Raw genomic sequence first — 20584 nt, 5'->3', positions numbered from 1 at the left:
GTGGCTGGTATCTCCACACTCGAAGCAACCTCTCTATTGACGTGGCTATGGGAACTGTACGGTATGGGTACTCTAAGACCCGTGAGCACCTGAAACACTATGCGAAGCCTGAAGTGCAAACTAAACTGGCTGACCCACAAAACCTCTACCATGTCGTACCTTGCCTCCAAAATAAGGACCAGTAGATCTCTCCGGTCTACGAGGCCTCCCCACCTCTCCCTGTTCTCTCTCACCTAATCTCGCCTGTACTCCCTCTCATGGCCCTGCATGTCCTCTCTCTCCTGATCCCACATGCCCTCTACACGGCAAGCGATCCTTACCACCTACTGAAACGAAACATCTGACTCTAACTCCTGAGCCATGCTGAACCAAATATCATGCCTAAGTCCCTTAATGAATCTACGGACATGCTCTCTAACTGTGGAGACCAAAGCAGGTGCATGCCTGGCCAAATCATTGAATCTCACGGCATACTCTGACACTAACATAGTGCCCTAGCGCAGCTGCTCAAACTCTGCGCGCCATGCATCGCGAAGGGACTGAGGTACAAACTCTCTCAGGAACATCTCTAAAAACTGAACCCATGTAAGTGAAGCTAACTCGGCTGGGCTACCCAACTCATATGCCCGCCACCACTGATAAGCCGCTCCCCTAAGCTGGAACGTAGTAAAAGCAACCTCGCTCGTCTCCACAATACCCATAGTACGGAGAATGCGGTGACACTCCTCCAGAAAACCCTGTGCACTCTTTGAAGCCAAACCACTGAATGTAGGAGGGTCATATTTCTTGAACCTTGCAAGTCCAAGCTGCTCTTCCTCAGATACTACTGCCCTGACCACGGGCTGAACTGGAACCACATGTTGTGTCGCCATGACACCTGGAACCTGACCAACATGAACTCACTGCTCTGGGGTGTGGGCGACGGGAGTCTGGGTTCCTCTCCCGGTCTGTGAAGTAGCTGGCGCATCCGGATACCCCGCCTGAGCCAATGTACCAAACATGCTAAGAACTGTGCTAAGTTCTCCTGAAGTCTGGGGGTAACAGCAGGCGCCTATGGTACCTGCCCCCCCAACTAGAATTACTGGCGGCTCCTCAACTGCTTCTCTGGTAGGTGCTCTAGCTGCGGCACGTACTCCTCATCGGCCTCTGCCTCTACCCCTAGCGGCATCTACTCTGGGGTAACGTTATCAGCAACTGCAGCTCGTGTCCTCACTATCCGTGAGAGAATGGTATGATAAAAGTTCAAACTTTGAGATCAATGAACTCGCACGATAGAAATAAAAGAAGTGAGATTGTTCTAGTAGTTCCGTAGCCTCTCGAAGATAAGTACATATGTCTCCGTACCGATCCGCAAGACTCTACTAAACTCGCTTATGACTCGTAGAACCTATGAACCTAGAGCTCTGATACCAACTTGTCACGACCCAATTTTTCCTCCATTTGGGTATCGTGATGGCACCTAGTCTTAGAGACTAGGTAAGCCTAACATTTATTGAAACAACAACATTATTTAAATAACATCTAACAATTTGAAATAGAAATCTCTTAAAATTTACAATTCCCAAAATCGGTAGTACAAGTCATAATCTCTACAGAGTCTTTGCTAAAAAACTTCTAAATATAGCTGTCCAGAAATAAAAATAAATAGTGCAAAACGAAAACTTGAAGGTGACTCTGAAGCCTGCGAACGCAGCAGCGGGTTTACCTTGAGTCTCCACAGCAACGACCAGCACGGCTACTAACGAACAAATACCTGGATCTGCACAAAAAATATGCAGAAGTATAGAATGAGCACACCATAGCGGTGCCTAGTAAGTATTAAGACTAACCTCGGTGGAGTAGTGACGAGGAACAGTCAAGACACCCGCTGGTCTAATAAAATGAACAGGTATAAGTATATGAACAACAAAAATATGATGTCTACATAAAGACTATGCAATATGGCTCACAATACCGTAATGGAAATAAGAAAGGAAACAACAAGTATCAGCGGAATACCATAAAAATTACATAGAAAAGTGAATGGCACACAACCTAAATCCGAAATCACCAATATAGCAATGACAAATAATAACTCAGCAACTACAACCGCTTTTACATCAGGTTTTAGTCAACAACTCCACGAGGTACCGAACCTCGAACAAATCACAGCTCACAGGTCTCAATACCTAAACCCTAACACTTGGCATCATGTGCCCTCATAACACCTCATAACCGCATTGACGACTAACGTGCCAATAGAGCCATTCACATATAGAATGCAAGTAAACAAGGGTGAGCATCTATGCTCAACAATATCAAGATACCTCTTATCCGATAAGAGTGCTTAACTACGTGTATGCTTGTGCAAGTGTCCTACCATAGTCCATATCAGCAAATAAGCATAAGGAAAAAGAACGGACAACGCGTAGAATATTGTCTCACAGCTTTCACAAGATAAAGCTCACACATGTACGTATACCACTACACAAATAACAACAACAAGAATGCCCCCAGGCCACAAATCATCACAAATCAATCCCTGACACATCCCACCTTGTCTCGCCACGTGTGCAATAGTAACATAAATGCCTGCCTTGTGTCGCCACACATGCATAATAATGATCCCACCTTGTCTCGCCACATGCGCAACCCACATATATATATATATATATATATAGATATATAGATATCCCACCTTATCACGCCGCATGTGCAAATATCAATGGTAACAATAGCACGGAAGAAATCTCGTGCAACCCCATAATAACAACCGCCCGGCAGAAACCTCGTGCATCACAATAATAACAACCGTACGGCAGAAACCTCGTGCATCACCACAGCAAGTACAATAACAACAATGACAATAATACAAAGTATGACAAGTAAATCAACTCAAGAACTTTAAATCACAATGAAACGATGGAACCAATTCACAAGGAATAACCACAATAAAAATGCTAGGCGTAAAGAGAATAGCTCAACAAAGGGAAAACTAATGCGTAGCAACAATCCCACAATATACACTTCAACGACATGGAAGCTAACACGAATCAAATAATTCCAAATGAAACAAGTCGACTAATATATAGGATATCTAAACTTCTTTTAAGGTTGAGGAAATTACGAAGGATATTCGACAATTCAATTAAAGATAAGCAGCTATGAAAAGATAGCATGGCTATAAAAGAGATAACAGTTTCAATTAAGGCACATATGAATAAAGTAACAATAATAGTGGATCATGAAGCAATTGATTCAAATTAAACTGGTAGGTGTGAATCTAGTAATTTAGATATATAATCATAACAAGAACAACTGCATATTCAATGAATACAAGGACCTAAGAACCCAAAAAGGCCAACTTTCCACAAATAAGTCTGTGCACGCACTCGTCAACTAGTGTACACGGAGTACAATCAACATAGAAGACTCAAATCCTAAGGGAAAATCCCCCACACAAGGTTAGGCAAGATACTTACCTCAAAGAAGACAAATCGATACTCAAAAATGAACTTCTAGGGTGAAATGACCTCCGGACGGCTCAAATATAATCAAAATAACTTCAAAGCACAAATAAAACTCATAAGAGACTATTCCGGATTATAAAGTCTCAATCTTTATCAAAATCTAAAAATCGGTCCAAAAGTCGACCCTCGGACCCGCACCTCGGAACCTGAAAATTTTTACAAAACCCGAACACCCATTCCGATATGAGTCCAACTATATAAAAATTATCAAATTTCGATACCATTTCGTCCCTCAAATCATGATTTTTTTCATTTTGGAAATTTTCTTCAAAAACCAACATTTTCCTCAACTAAAAACACAAATTAATGATAAAAACAAAGCTTTTATCACGGAATATAATAAATTCTAGGTGAAGAACACTTACCCAATCGATTTGCTTGTAAAACCCACAAAGAATCTCTCAAAACCGAGCTCTAGAACTCCAAAAATGGTGAAAATGGCAAACCCTCAGAATAGAGGACTTTATATTCTGCCCAGGTTTTTTGTACATCGCGAACGCGGAGAAAGGGACGTGTTCACGAAGAAGAAAAACAAAAGTTGCCCAGTTGTTCTTCGCAAACGCGACAACACGTTCGCGAATGCGGAGAGGAAAAATATGATGGCCCAACGACTGCTCTTCGCGAACGCGAATAGTGTAATGGAATAGCTACGCGAACGCATAAGCGACACGTGAACGCGTAAGCGACATGCAAACGTGAAGAGGATAATGATCACCAGTGCCTAGGGCCTGGTTTGCACTTCGCGAACGCGAGATAGGGAATGTGAACGCGAAGAAGGGGGTGGCAGAACTTTGCGAACGCGAGAGGGTGATTGCGAACGCGAAGAGGAAATATTTCACCCTCCAAAATAACACTACGCGAACGCGAAGGCAAGGACGCGAACGCGATGATGGAAACCAGATGACAGATAACAATAGTTCAAAATAGGGGGAAATGACCCGTAGCCCATCCGAAACTCACCTGAGGCCCCCGGGACCCCGTCTACACATACCAACAAGTTCCATAACCTAACACGGACTCGTTCGAGGTCTCAAATCACACCAGACAACATCAAAAATACAAATCGCACCACGAATCGAACTTATGAACTTCCAAAACTTCCAACTTTGAAAACTCGTGCCGAAACGAATCTAACCAACCCGGAATGATGTCAAATTTTGCAGGCAAGTCCCAAATAACCTAATGGAGCTGTTCCAACTCTCGGAATCACATTCCGGCCCCGATATTAAAAAGTCCACTTCCGGTAAAAATCTCCAAAAATTTAACTTTTGCCATTTCAAGCCTAAATCAACTACAGACCTTAAATTCACAGTTCGGACACACTCCTAAGTCCAAAATCACCCAACGGAGCTAACGTAACTCCATTACGGAGTCGTCTTCACATAGTTATGACTACGGTCAAAATCCTAAGACTTAAGCTTCCGTTTTAGGGACTAAGTGTCCCAAATTACTCCGGATCATGCGGTAACTGAATTCAACCATGTACACAAGTCAATACACATAATATGAAGCTATTCAAGACCCTATGCTGCCGAACGGAGCTTAAATTCTCAAAATGACCGGCCGGGTCGTTACAACTCCGGCCATTCCTAGGCCCCAGGATTCTTAGTATACACCGCCAGTGTCTAGTGTACCTCCTATACAGAGTGCTTCCAAGGGCCAGTCTAGTCGATTAGGACCGAGCCAGTCACAATATCCACATCCTCTGAGAGATAGTTTTGAGTGTGGTGACACTCGTCATATGGTTAGGGATTGCCCCAGATTCAGGAGGGGTGCACCTCCATAGATTTCGCAGGCCCCACCTATTCCACAGGGCTCTCAGGCTTCTCAGGCCATGATTAATGCTCCAGTTGCCACTCCACCTACACAGCCATCCAGAGGTGGAGGTCGGATAGGTAGAGGTCGCCCTAGAGGGGGAGGTCAAGCCAGATATTATGCCCTTCCTGCTAGGACGGAGGCAGTTGCATCTGATTCTATTATCATAGGTATTATTCTGGTCTGTCATACGGATGCATCAATCTTATTTGATCCAGGCTCCACATATTCTTATGTGTCATCTTATTTTGCCCCGTATTTAGGCGTATCCCGTGATTGTTTGAGTTCTTCTGTTTATATATCTACACCCGTGGGTGAATCTATTATTGTTGACCGCGTGTATCGGTTATGTTTGATTGTTATAAGTGGTTTTGAGACCAGAGCTAATTTATTATTACTCAGTATGGTAGATTTCGATATTATTTTGGGCATAGATTGGTTATCCCCCTATCGCGCTATTCTTGATTGTTACGCCAAGATGGTGACGTTGGCTATGTCAGGTCTGTCGCGGCTAGAGTGGAGAGGTACCTTGGATCATGTTCCTAGCAGGGTTGTTTCCGCGGAGTCAGTTCCTATAGTAAGGGATTTTTCTGATGTATGTTCAGTAGATCTTCTAGGTATGCCACCCGACATGGATATTAACTTTGGCATTGATTTGTTACCGGACACTCAGCCCATTTCTATTCCACCATATCGTATGACCCCAACAGAATTGAAGGAATTAAAGGAGCAGTTATAGGGGCTTCTTGATAAGGGTTTTGTTCGGCCCAGTGTATCGCCTTGGGGTGCTCCTGTCTTATTTGTGAAGAAAGATGATGGTTCAATACGGATGTGTATTGATTACCGCCAGTTGAACAAGGTTACAGTGAAGAGCAGGTACCCATTGCCACGTATTGATGACTTATTTGATCAGCTTCAGGGTGCCAGAGTGTTCTCTAAGATCGACTTACGTTCACGCAATCATCAGTTGAAGATTCGGAAGCCAGATATCCCAAAGACTTCTTTCAGGACTCGGTATGGTCATTACGAATTCCTTGTGATGTCTTCTGGGCTGACCAATGCCCCAACGTCATTTATGCACTTAATGAATAGTGTATTTCAGCCCTATATTGATTCTTTTGTCATTGTGTTTATTGACAACATTTTGGTATATTCCCGGAGCCGGGAAGGTCATGAGAACCACCTGAGGACTCTGCTTCAGACTTTCAGAGAAAAGAGGTTATATGCAAAATTTTCAAAGTGTGAATTCTGGCTTGATTCAGTGGGAGTTTTGGGTCATATAGTTTCATGCGAAGGGATCAAGGTAGATCCGAAGAAAATTGAAGCAGTGCAGAGTTGGCCCAGACCGTCATCAGCTACTGAGATCCGGAGTTTCCTTAGTTTGGCAGGGTATTATCGCCGATTTGTAGAGTGTTTTTCTTCTATTGCTGCACCTATGACTAAATTGACCCAGAAGGGTGCTCCGTTCAGATGGACAGAGGAATGTGAGGAGAGCTTTCAAAAGCTCAAGATAGCCTTGACTACAACTCCAGTATTGGTGTTGCCTATAGGTTCAGGGTCTTATACTGTGTATTGTGATGCATCACATATTGGTCTCGGCGCAGTGTTGATGCAAGATGATATGGTGATTGTCTATGCGTCCAGACAGTTAAAGGTACATGAGAAGAACTATCCGGTTCATGATCTTGAATTAGCAGCTATTGTTCATGCCTTAAATATTTGGCAGCATTATTTGTACGGTGTCCATTGTGAGGTTTATACCGATCACCGAAGTCTACAATATCTGTTCAAATAGAAGGATCTTAATTTGCGGCAGCGGAGGTGGATGAAGTTGCTTAAGGATTGTGATATCACCATTCTCTATCATCCTGGGAAGGCCAATCTGGTGGCCGATGCCTTGAGTCGTAAGGCGGAGAGTTTGGAAAATTTAGCATGCTTACCGGTAGCAGAAAGGCCTTTAGCCTTGGATGTTCAAGCCTTGGCCAACTAGTTTGTTAGATTGGATATTTGCGAGCCGGGACGAGTTTTGGCTTGTGTGGTTTCTCAGTCTTCTATTTATGATTGTATCATGAAGCGTCAGTATGATGACCCCCACCTGCTTGTCCTTAAGGACACAGTTGAGCATGGTGACGCCAAGGAAGTCACTATTGGAGATGACGGTGTATTATGGATGCAGGGCAGGCTATATGTGCCTAATATAGATGGTTTGCATGATTTGATTCTCTAGGAAGCTCACAGTTCTCGGCACTTCTTTCATCCAGGTGCTGCAAAGATGTATCAGAATTTGAGACAACACTATTGGTGGAGGCGGATGAAGAAAGCCATAGTAGAATATGCAGCCCGGTGCCTAAATTGTCAGCATGTGAAGTATGAGCATAAGCGACTGGGTGGATTGCTTCAGAAGTTAGAGATTCCAAAATGGAAATGGGAGCGGATCACTATGGATTTTGTTGTTGGGCTCTCACGGACTCAGAGGAAGTTCGATACAGTTTGGGTGATTATGGATAGATTGACCAAGTCAGCTCATTTCATTTGGTTATATCTTACTCTTTGGAGCAGCTGGCTTAGGTTTACATTCACGAGATTGTTTGGCTTCATGGCGTACCAGTATCTATCATCTCTAACTAGGGTACGTAGTTTACATCACGGTTATGGCGAGCCGTACAACGAGAGTTGGGTAATCGGTTAGAGTTGAGTACAACATTTCACCCTCAGACGGACGGGAGTCTGAGCGCACTATTCAGATATTGGAAGATATGTTACGCGCTTGTGCTATAGATTTTGGGGGTTCTTGGGATCATTTTCTGCCACTTGCAGAATTTGCTTACAATAACAGCTACCAATCGAGCATTCAGATGGCTCCGTTTGAGGCTTTATATGGGAGGCGGTGTCGGTCTCCGATGGGCTGGTTTGAGCCGGGTGAGGCTAGGCTATTGGGTACTGATTTAGTCCAGGATGCCTTGGAAAAGGTTAAATTGATTCAGGAACGACTTCGCATGGTGCAGTCTAGACAATAGAGTTATACCGACCGGAAGGTTCGCGATGTTGCTTACATGGTAGGGGAGAAGGTACTACTCTGAGTTTCGCCTATGAAGGGTGTTATGAGATTTGTGAAGAAGGGCAAGTTGAGTCCTAGGTATATTGGACCTTTTGAAATACTTAAGAAGATTGGAGAGGTGGCTTATGAACTTGTATTGCCGCTTAATCTATCGAGTTTTCATCCAATGATTTATGTATCTATGCTTCGGAAGTATTTTGGAGATCCGTCTCATGTTTTAGATTTCAGCACAGTGGAATTGGATGGTCATTTGACTTATGATGTAGAGCCGGTGGCCATTTTAGACCGGTAGGTTCAAAAGTTAAGATCAAAGAACATAGCTTCAGTGAAAGTACAGTGGAAAGGCCAGCCAGTCGGAAAATCTACTTGGGAGACCGAGCGGGAGATGCATAGTAAATATTCACACCTATTTGAGGCCCCATGTATGATTCTAAACCCGTTTGAGGACGAACATTTGTTTAAGAGAGGGAGAATGTAATGACTCGATCCTTTGACCAGGGGTTGACTTTTTGATATCGGGGTTGGAATCCGATTCTGGAAATTTGAATAGGTGTGTTATGTCATTTATGACTTGTGTGCAAAATTTGAGGGCAATCATACGTGATTTGATAGGTTCCGGCGTCATTTGTAAAATTTAAAATTTCAAAGTTCATTAGGCTTGAATTGGGGTATGATTTGTGGTTTTAGCATTGTTTGACATGATTTGAAGGCTCGACTAAGTTCGTATGATATTTTAAGACTTGTTGGTATATTTGGTTGAGGTCACGGGGGCCTCGGGTGAGTTTCGGATGGTTAAATGGACCAAATTTGGACTTGGAGTAGTTCTGAAATGGTCGCAGGTGTGCGACTGAAAAAGAGACAAAATGGTCGCAGATACGGCCTGGACTAGGAAGGGCAGTGGCCGCAGATGCGCAGTCCTTACCGCAGAAGCGGAGTCGCATGTGCGGCTTCGCGATCGCAGAAGTGGAAAAGGGAAGGGCCAAGCCTTCCGCAGAAGCAAACCGCTTCTTCGCAGAAGCGGACTGCTGTCCGTAGAAGCGCCTCAGACCGCAAAAGCATGAAAACCCTAGCATCAACGAGACCGCAGATGAGGCTAAGTGCATCACAGATGCGAAAAATGCCTAGGCAGAATATAAACTAAGGATCTGAGATTTTTTCTCACGTTTGGACTTTTAAGTACGGTTTGGGGCGATTTTCAGAGAGAATTCACGGGAAAACTTGAGGTAAGTCACTTGTGATCAGTCTTAGTCAATAATATTTTATTATCATTGAGCTGCCTGCTACAGTGTCATACAGTGCGATGCAAGTGACACAAAAGCGACCCATTAAACTAATGAAACAGTGATTTCTCTACTGTTCATCACAGAAAAGCTGGAATTTTGAGCTTCAATGGCCACAATGGCCGGCGGCCAGCCATCTCTTCCGGCTGGTCAGCCCTCATCCAGTGTCGCACAATAACATACAACAACAAACACCAATCCAGCCCCTCTAGATTACTCAAAGATTTTGAAACCAAATACACTAAATCCTCCAGCGATGGCTACTACTGCAACTTCAGTGCAGCCCATTCCGATGCGACAAGCTACTTTCTTGAATGGTCATCCAGCTATTAGATTCACATCGGCAGAATTAGAGAGGATGAATGTTATTGAAGGTCTTCAATATGCCGTCGTCGGAAAACTCTCATATGGATCTTTAGAGATTCATGAGCTTCGTCGAATCATACCAACACAGTGTGGCATCAAAGCAGAGTGCAACATCGGATTTCTTAAAGATCGTCATGTGTTAATTAGATTAACTCTTTGTAAATACTTCCTCAATTTCACATCAAAGAGTACGTACTACATCAAAGCCAATGATGGGTACGAATACTAATTGCGAACTCTTATTTACGATGCAAAATTTAAGGCGGGTAAAGAAACTCCGATGGCGATGGCGTGAATTTCTTTCCCTGGACAGCTGCCTACCATTTTTGTAAAGAAAACTCTATTTTCCTTAGCTGCAGCTGTGGGGAGGCCCCTGTGTCTTGATGCGGCGACGATAAACAAAATTAGGCCGAGTTGCGCGAGAGTAAAAGTTCTAGTTGATTTATTGGCCAAGCTACCTAACAAGATACATCTGGACATTGATGATGAAGTTATTGGAGGGGTAAGAACAGATTGGGTAAAGGTTCACTATGACAAGCTGCCGAAATATTGTAAGGAGTGTAAGCTTCAAGGCCACAATGAAATCGAATGTTGGCGTTTGCACCCCGACCTAGTCAAAAATCGAAGCAATGACAAGACGGTTGTTGCTGATGATCTTTACGATGTCAAAGCTGCAATGGAAGACCATGGAAAAAAACATAATGCTCCTTTAATGATTCTCACAAGCGGAAAGGTTATCGGGAATGTGACTAAAACTTGGCAAGAAATCGTGCCAGTTGAGAAGACTACTCAATAGGTGAAAACAGCTAATAAATTTGCAATCTTGGAGATGGAGAGTAGCGAAGATAATGAAAAAAATCAGTTAGTTGTGTTAGAGGAAAATGCTTGGCAAAATGGAACTCCTAATCCTAAGGAAAATGGGATTAGAAGTACTGCAACACCTGGTACTAATCCTAAATCTGCTGGGGACAAAGCAAGGAAAGGGAACAATGTGAATCCATCTGGAACAGGGAAAAGACTCAACCTAGTAGCTCCATCTACTAGTCCTAGTCCACCTGGGATATTTGCACAAAATGATCGTGAAGTATCAAGGCTTAAAAGAAGAAGGACTGAGGAACAGGCAAATAAGGAAACTATTGCTCAATGGGTTCAGAGAACTTTCAATGGCAGTGTGGTTACAACTAATACCTCATGCCAAGATATTCCATCACAGGATACTAGAGTGGAAGGTGAACTGGCAAAGAATATTACTAAGGAACAGATTGTTGATGATGAATTTGAGAATTTTAAAAGCAATGAGAAACTTAAATGGAGTAGAGGGAGATTATGGACTGACCAAATAGAAGAAGATTCAGAGGAAGGGGAAATCCCAACTGAAATGCAAAGTGATGAGGAAAATGGTGGGGATACAATCGAAGAGGAGGATCAAGGTGTAAATGGTATTGCTAATGTTTCAAAGACCACTAAGGAACAGAATCTAATCAATAATGAGGTTGATCTCAATGAGCAGCAACATATCAATGTGGGTCAGAACAATACTGTGGGAAATAAGTCAGAAGCAGTGATATCAAAAGTCATTGATCCAGGAGGGACTGGGCAGGAGACTATTGCTGATATGGCTGCTAATTCCAAAACAAAAGAGAGTGTAAAAGAAGTTAAAAAATAGATGCCAATGCCTCAAGGTCAAGATTTAACTAGAACAAATGTTCCATTGAATCTCAGAATGTTGCAGACTAAGGAAAATTTTAGAGAGCAGGCTGTGATCTCCACTCAAAAGAACTCCAATATTGTGGTTGCAGAAGGTGATAAAGAAGTAGGAGTTCATGCCGATCATGCAGGCAAGGATTTAGATGAAGAATCTACTGCACAAAATTTTCTTAATGTAGCTAAGCAGGGAGATCTTTCTCCTAGGCACATTGAAAAGGTTAAATCAGCTGTCAAAGGAAGAAAGAAACAAGTAAAGGAGATTTTCTCTTCCACAACTGGTGGAGTACAAACAAGGAGAACACTGAATAAATCTCACAATCAGTAATGTAAGCAATCATATGGAATGTCAGATCAGTGAACACTATGCAAGCCTTTGAGAGGCTGATCACAATGCACAGGCAGAAAAATTTCGAGTTTATTAGGATTCTTGAACCTATGCAACAGTCTAGCAAGATGGAGAAATATAGAAGAAGAATTGGATTGGCACAGGCTGTGGTGAATGTGTCAAACAAAATATGGGCATCTATTGATAAAGTTTTTGAAGTTATAATTCTGTATAATATGGTGCAACAACTGACTTTGAAGCTTTTCTACACTGAAACTCATGTAGAACTTATACTCAATTGGTGTATGCCAGATGTGATGCTATAGAGAGGATAGAGTTATGGAATTCTTTGTACGCAATGGCTAAGGATATGACTGTCCCATGGCTCGTGGGAGGTACTTTTAATGTGATTTGGGATGAGGAAGAGAAGTTTGATGGTCTGCCAGTGTCTTTGAATGAAGTAGATGATTTTAGACATTGTATTACCACCTACAATTTATCAGATTTGGGCTTCAAAGGAAGTATATTTACCTGGTGGAATGGAAGGGCAGAGGAAGATTGCATTTTCAAAAGGCTTGATCGTTGTTTGGGCAATCTGGAACTACAGCAAACATTCCCAGGTTTGGAGGCTACTCATCTATCCAAGATAGGATCTGATCACAGCCCTATGTTATTAAAATGTGATATTGAAGTTGCTCCTATTAAGAAATCTTTCAGATTTCTAATTTTCTAGATTAAGCATGAAACTTTCAAGGATGTAGTAAGGGAGAATTGGAATGCAAAATTCAGTGCTAATCCATTTATACTTTTCAATTACAAATTAAAGAAGCTTAAGAAAGCATTGTCTACTTGGAGTAGAGCAACTTTGGAGACATTTTTCGGAAAATTGCGAGCTTGGAAGAAGTTGTACTAGTACATGAAAGGCAATTTGAAGCATATCCTACTCAGATGAATAGAGCAAGGTTGCATAAGGTTCAAGCTGAAATGATAAAATACCTTGCACTTGAAGAAGAGTTTTGGAGACAAAAATCTGGCATGGCTTGGTTCAAGGATGGTGACAGGAAAACAAAATTCTTTCACGCTCAAGTCAATGGTCGAGGGAAAAGATTGAAGCTCAAAAGGATCAAAAATAGTCTTGGCAACTGGATTGATGAGGAAAAACAAATTGCAGCAGAAGCAGTAAACTTTTATAAGGATCAATTTTGTGAGACTGTAGTCCCTACTGCATTCGATATTATTGATCATGTATCTTGTTTGGTGGAGATGGAGCAGAATGAAAAGCTGATAAGTATGCCTACAAGATAGGAGGTTCAACAAGAAGTATATGGATTGAATGGGGAATCAGCAGGAGGGCCAGATGGTTTTACAGGTGCCTTCTATTATTCTTGTTGGGAGATTATTGGAGAGGACATTTATGCAATGGTGTTGGCATTCTTCAGTGGACGGCAACTTCTGAAGTGTGTGACACATACAAATTTAGTGCTCTTGCCAAAGAAGAAATATGTCAGTACCTTCTCAGATATGAAACTAATAAGTCTCAGTAACTTCATCAACAAAAATTTTTCGAGGATGATCCATGTGAGATTAGTGGGACTACTTCCTAATCTGATTTCAGAGGAACAAGCAGGATTTGTAAAGGGGAGAAGCAATGTCGAGAATGTTCTATTAACTCAGGAAATTATCACTGATATTAGGCTTAGAACTAAGGCTGGACCTAATGTTGTGATCAAGCTCGACATGACAAAATCATATGATAGGTTGTCATGGTTGTTCCTGACCAAAATGCTAAGGAATCTGAGATTTTACAAAAGATTTATTGGGCTGGTGTTCGATATAATAGGAAATAACTGGTATTTTGTGCTCATCAATGGACAACCCCATGAATTTTTCAAATCATCGAGGGGTGTCAAGCAATGAGATCCCTTATCACCAACTCTTTTTATACTAGCTGCTGAAGCTCTTTCCAGAGGATTGAATGCCCTGCATTTGAACTTATATTTTTGTGGTTTTGGACTGCCTAAATGGAGTCCAAAAATCAATCATCTTGCCTACGCAGATGACACTGTCATATTTTCCTCTTCAGATGCAACATCGTTGCGTTTAGTGATGGAAGTTTTGCATGCTTATGAGACTGCATCCGGGTAGCTTGTGAACAAAGGTAAATCTGCCATTTACATGCATCATTCGACTGATTTAGAGGTGGTTAGGAAAGTCGAGAGGATCACTAGTATTGGAAGGCAGGAATGCCCATTCATTTATCTTGGTTGCCCCATATTTTATGTAAGAAGGAGAATGGATTATTACCAAGGCTTGATCACAAAGGTGTTGGACAAACTGCAGGCTTGGAAAGGTAAACTACTATCGATAGGAGGCAGGGCAGTTTTAATATTTAATGTCCTGCAAAGTATGCCAATACACTTGCTATCTGCTATTAATCCTGCAAACTTTATTATTAATAAGCTCCACACGATTTTTGCCCAGTTCTTTTGGAGTAGTTCTGTGGGAGGTTCTAGTAGGCATTGGACTTCATGGAACACTCTTTGTATGCCATGTGAGGAGGGAGAATTGGATTCAGATCTCTGCATGATGTGACTAAGGCACTTTTCTGTAAACTATGGTGAAATTTCAGGACAAAGCCAAGTCTTTAGAGCTCTTTTATGAGTCAAAAGTACTGCAAAAAACTCAACGCATTAGTAGTTCCATTGAGAGAAAGGTCGCATATGTGGAGAAAAATGGTGGAATGTAGAGACTTAATTGAGCATCAAATCACTTGGCAGCCCAAAATGGGATCCTCACTGTTTTGGTACGACAACTGGACTAGATTGGGAGCCTTATATTTCCTAGTTCCTCAAGAATTTGGGATTAATAAAGACATTCACAATGTATGTGATGTGGTGGAAAATAGTTATTGGAATGTAGATAGATTATTAGAAGTTCTGCCTGAAGAATATGCAATGCACATTGTAGAGAAGATTAGACCTCCAGATATGAATAATGTCCTAGATACTTCCTACTGGATGCTTGAAACTAGAGGCCATTTCAGTGTAAAATCAGCTTGGGATTATCTACGAAGGAGGGACGATCCTAAAAAAGCTTACAAGATGATATGGGTGAAGGGACTGCCATTTAAAATAGTTTTCTTCATGTGGAAGGTATGGAAAGCCAAACTACTTCTTGATGATTTCATGCGAAGACTGGATATTTCATGCCACTGAGGTCCTGGTGCTGTGCTGATCCTAAGGAGGAAACTTTAGTCACCTGTTTTTCACATCAAAGGCTACTACTACGGTGTGGAGATACTTCCTAATGAGGGCAGGAGTTGCAATGGAAGATTGTCTTTGCACCAAACCATCACTAAGTGTTGGACTGCACAGGTGTTACCCAGAATTAAGCCATTAATGCAGGCATTACCTTTGTGTATCATGTGGGAATTGTGGAAGAAAAGAAATAGCGTAAAGTATGGGGAGGCAGTCTCAATTAGCAGAGTCATTTACCAAGTTTCAACAACTCTTCAAGCTCTAGTTCAAGTAAGAAAACCAGGCCTACATGTGCCTCACAAGTGGCAAGATCTGTTAACTATGTTGGAGAACTATACTCCACGATTGAAGTTTGAGAAAGTAATCTGGGAATTTCCATTAGAGGGTTGGATCAAATTTAATACAGATAGAGCATGTAGAGGGAATCCAGGAAGAAATGCTATTGGTTTTTGTTTGAGGGATGAGGCTGGTGATTTGAGATATGCACAAGGATTGGAAATCACAGAAGGATCGAATAATGAAGTAGAGGCAATAACAATTGTGGAAGCATTGAGGCTGTGTAAAGTACTGAACTACACACAAATATGGCTGCAAACTGACTCAATGCTACTGAAGAACATAATTGTGGGATCATGGAAGCCACCTTGGTGTATTGTTGATCAGGTAGAGGAAATTCTAAGAATGAAGGAGGAGTTTAGTATCAGGGTGTCACACATCTTCAGAGAGAGGAACAAATTGGCAGATCACTTAGCAAACTATGCTCTTGATGTTGGCAATATTGAGTGTTATGATTTCTGGCACCTGGACACTCAAGGTAGGAGGATAGTGAATGAAGACAAGATGCAATGCCTAAATTTAAGAGTAAAAGTCGCAAAGAACTAGGAGGTGAAGAAGGAAGAGTAGAAGAGGGGGAAACTGGAGCTTACACAATTAATTACTATGCTCAAATCCTTCTGGAAGAGAGCATGGTGATGCAATATTTTACTAACATTGTCTTCTTTTTTGCAGGAAAAGCTAATGTCTCGTTGCTCTATTATTTGAGGAACTTTCAACTGGTGGTATTAGTAATTTGTACTCATTCCACTGGAAGGGAATAGAATATAGGCACAAGCATAGCAGCAAGGGGGAGCATTCTGCTCCCCAGAATTTTAATTGTATACAGATGTTTTTGGCAAACAAAATTGGGCGCAATGAGGGTGTTATGGGATGATTTTCAACTTCATATTTACACCTCAAGGTCACGGGAAATGAGTTACTTAGGTGGTCACTTAGATCATCAGCGGAAAACACACGCAAACTCAATCGAAATGTGCTGGTTCAATTGTTTATAATATTGGTGCATAATGCAGAATATGAACAATTTTGTAGCAATGCCTTATCTATTGACGAACCTTCAATTGGTGGCTCATTCCATTTAAGGGGAATCATGGATTAGCACAAGCATAGAAACAAGGACAGGAAGGGGCAAAACTGTTGCTCAGTTTTTACAAATGAAAGTTCATTCAAACAGTTGGAGTTGGCGAATTTTGCTGGGTAAAATGGCTATGTTGAGATGCATAATCTCAATGCAGCATTCTCATGCAACAACCCAGAGATCAAATCATGCAAAGATTTCAAGTAAAGACATAGCTTGTCTGACAACATATCTCGGACTCATTTGATCCAAAATAGGTGTATATCTCAATGCGACATAATGGTAGTACAACCCAGGAGGGATTCCATACAAAGACTTCAACAAAACACAGAAGGAGGTCATGCAAAAGTGAATGCAAAAACAGGAATGATATTGTATCCATGACCTACTATTTGCTACAACTTCAAAGGGTGGTATTAATATTTGATGCTCAGTATCTTGAAGGTGTAATAATAGTAGGCACAAGCATGGAGGCATAGAGACTAATGCCCAGAATTGTTAACACAGAGGGATGTTGAAGATCACACGATCACCTACTCAAACAGGGCACACGCGAGCAAAATATGCCCAGTTTGTTGGCCGACTCCCTATTTGACTGGAAATTTTGGCAATAAAAAATGGGGCAAAAGGCTGCAGTGTGGAATAACACCCCAATGCATCTCATTAATTTGACATCCCAAGAATGGTGCCAACCACTAATAGCAACAGATGACATCTTCAGATCACACGATTTTCTCCACAAACAGTGTATGCTCACACATGCTCGTAAGTGCTGGACGTTACAGTCATTGAGAGGTGAGTATTGTTGTACCATATTTTTGGAGAAAGCAGATACATTTCCGGTTTCAAGAGAAAATGCAAATGTAGACATAAAAACCAGTTGGACATGCATGATACTGGATTCTTTCTTCTCACAGTTGATTCACCACTGGGAATATGATCAAACGCGTAACAAAAGAAGATTTCATCTGAGCTTCAACTATGAAGACATTTCATGGCTAGTTTTTATAAATCAGTTCCTTTACCCTATTAGGTTGCATAATGTGATATCAATGTTGAGTTCATTACTCAACAGTGATAATAGCAACTGTGTACTCTTCAAATTTTATTACTTTCATCATCTAAGACCTCCTAACACTTTGTTTTTTGTTCTTTTTTGATTTATATATATAAAACCTAGCCTTAGGCACACCATCTAGTGGATTTAAAAATAATAAAAAATAATAGCTGAAAAATATAATTTATTTTATATATATATATATATATATATATATATATATATATATATATATATATATATATATATATATATATATATATATATATATATAAAAAATAAATATGTTGCATAGTTTTTAGCTAGAGAATGCAATTATTTTTGGTCGAACGACCAATTTTATATTTTTCCAAAAAAAAACAAAAAACCCCCCACAACACTAGGGATTCCAATAAAATTGGTAACGTTAAGGACTCCATCAAGAAAACGACATAATATTTTGCAAAATTAAATATTATCTGACTTTGCATTCCCAAAGCTCAAACGCAAAACGTCTAGTTAAATTCATTCCCAAAGGTTTTTTCCCATTTCTCTTTGTCTTTTGGTAAGAGTTTTAAAAGGCGTTTTTGGGCGAGCCCTGGGGCAAGGCGCACCAAAAATGTCCTGAGGCGATGGTGTGGGGCGAAAGTTTTAAAAGGTGTACGCCCAACAATTCGGGGCATATGCCCGGGCGTTCGGGGCGTACGCACGGGTGTTTGAGGCGCGTTATTTTAGTGAAGCGTAAGCCTCATAAACTTTTTCAAATTAAAATAAAATTTGGTGAATAAGTTCTTCATATAATACCCAAATTCTCAAAAGTCAGCTTGTTAATTACTCCAATGTTTTAAAAAGTAACTGAAATGTATTAAATTAAAAAGTTAAGAACTTTTTTATTGATTGAAGCCCTAATTCATGGTCTTTCCCAATTCTTTATCTTGTCCGCTAGTCTGCTAATATCTCCCAAAAGCAATGAATATTTAATTTTTTTTTATAAATACAAAGAGAACTTCATTCTCCTTCGTAACAGCAAGTTCAAAGTTCAAATTGCAGGTTAGTCATCATTTTTGTTCCTTCATGTAGAAAACTATATTCTTTTAGACTCAAGTTACTTATGCTTATAAGTAGAGTATAATAGATTGTTTTGACTATTTTTTGTGGGGATGAAGCACATATATATATATATATACATATATACCACATATTTATAGTTTTCTTCAATGTTTATGTAATTTTACCTGTTTATAAATATTTACTGTAATTATATTATTTTATAAAATATTAAAAATTAAATATCTATGGAGCTTACGCCCCATGTCTCGAGGCTTGCGCCTCACTGATGCATATGTAAAATATCTCGCTTTGCGCCCATGCCTTTTAAAATATTGTTTTTGGTTATTTGCTAAATGCAAATCCAATCTGGTCTGCAGCTTCTAGTGGAGCACTTATGTTTCATGCATGTGGAGACTTATCAAGTAAAGTTTGAATAGTGAATCATGGGAATGCAAATACTTCATTCTTTCGTCTTTGTGGCTCTTTTTCTTTAACTTTTTTCTTTTCTTTTCTTGTTCTTGTCCTTTTCTAATTTTCGATTACCCAAATAGTTGCCCTAATATGCTTCCAAAAGTTTAGATGAAGTAACCATTGACTAAGATTTCGAAATGTTTATTTTTGTAATTATAAACAAAAATATAAATATTAGCTGCTCCAAAAAATAATAGCTGAAAAATATATATTTTTTGTATATATGTAAATTATATACATAAAATATAAATATGTTGCATAGTTTTTAGCTAGAAAATGCAATTATTTTTTATCGAACGATCAATTTTATATTTTTTCTAAAATTAAAAAAATAAAAACACAACACTGGGGATTCCAATAAAACTGGTAACGTTAAGGACTCCATCAAGGAAACGACATAATAGTTTGCAAAATTAAATATTATCTGACTTTATATTATTAAATGAAAGTTACATAAAATTAAATACTTACTTATAATATGTACACGTAACCATGTTTTCATCGACCACGAGAGCATGTTTTAGCTTAACTAGCTAATTTGCCAGGCAAGTACATGTGAAAATACCCCCCCCCCCCCCCCCCCAAAAAAAATACTACCTAGAATCTTCTCTTTGGCTTTTGGTTATTTGCTAAGTGCAAATCCAATCTGGCCTGCTTCCAGTGGAGCACTTTTGTTTCATATTTCATGCATGTCTTGTGATTTCTTATCACTTGAAAAAAGGGTCTGTTTTGCATGTGGAGACTTATCAAGTAAAGTTTGAATAGTGAATCATGGGAATGCAAATACTTCATTCTTTCGTCTTTGTGCCTCTTTTTCTTTCACCTTTTTTTTCTTCTTCCTGTTCTTGTCCTTTTCTAATTTTCAGTTACCCAAATAGTTGTCCTAATATGCTTCCAAAAGTTTAGGTGAAGTAACCATTGACTAAGATTTCAAAATATTTATTTTTGTAATTTTAAATGAGAAAAACATAATATTATATTTAACGTTTTTTGGCATAGTATTTAACTACCTATATCTTATTATAGAAAGTAATATAACTCAAAGGCTGATTTCATTCTAAAATATCAAATGAATTCCAAAGAGCAATATTTTTTTTTATAGATACGGATCATTCAGATGCAGAATTAATATTTTAATTTGATGAATTTAACCTTAAAATATCTTAATTAATATAAAATTTACCGTACGTACTTTTAATTGTGAGTTTATAAAGATCCAATACATTTTGATTTTTTTTATAGTATTTCACATATATACCTATATATTCTGCGTAAAATATTGCTGGGATCAATAAT

The 20584-nt window shown here is 40.0% G+C and overlaps 1 protein-coding gene across 1 annotated transcript; it reads left to right on the top strand.

The window, feature by feature from the left end:
• Positions 1-14843: 14843 nt before the first annotated feature.
• On the top strand, positions 14844-16414 carry LOC138902420 (uncharacterized). Its single transcript, XM_070190286.1, has 3 exons — positions 14844-15212; positions 15435-16131; positions 16326-16414. The coding sequence occupies exons 1-3, from the start codon at positions 14844-14846 to the stop codon at positions 16412-16414; spliced, it is 1155 nt and encodes a 384-aa protein (XP_070046387.1).
• Positions 16415-20584: the final 4170 nt, after the last annotated feature.

The sequence above is a fragment of the Nicotiana tomentosiformis genome, chromosome 12, assembly GCF_000390325.3.
Source record: "Nicotiana tomentosiformis chromosome 12, ASM39032v3, whole genome shotgun sequence".
In the NCBI taxonomy this organism is placed as follows: Eukaryota; Viridiplantae; Streptophyta; class Magnoliopsida; order Solanales; family Solanaceae; genus Nicotiana; species Nicotiana tomentosiformis.
The sequence above is the reverse complement of the archived record's forward strand: the minus strand, read 5'-3'. Positions and strand labels throughout refer to the sequence as shown.

Coding starts and splice junctions, on each gene's coding strand:
- LOC138902420 (XM_070190286.1), top strand. CDS start 14,844: ATGGGATCCTCACTGTTTTGGTACGACAACTGGACTAGATTGGGAGCC. Junction 15,213..15,434: donor TAGTTTTCTTCATGTGGAAG/GTATGGAAAGCC, acceptor TGGACTGCACAG/GTGTTACCCAGAATTAAGCC. Junction 16,132..16,325: donor CTGGCACCTGGACACTCAAG/GTAGGAGGATAG, acceptor TCTTTTTTGCAG/GAAAAGCTAATGTCTCGTTG.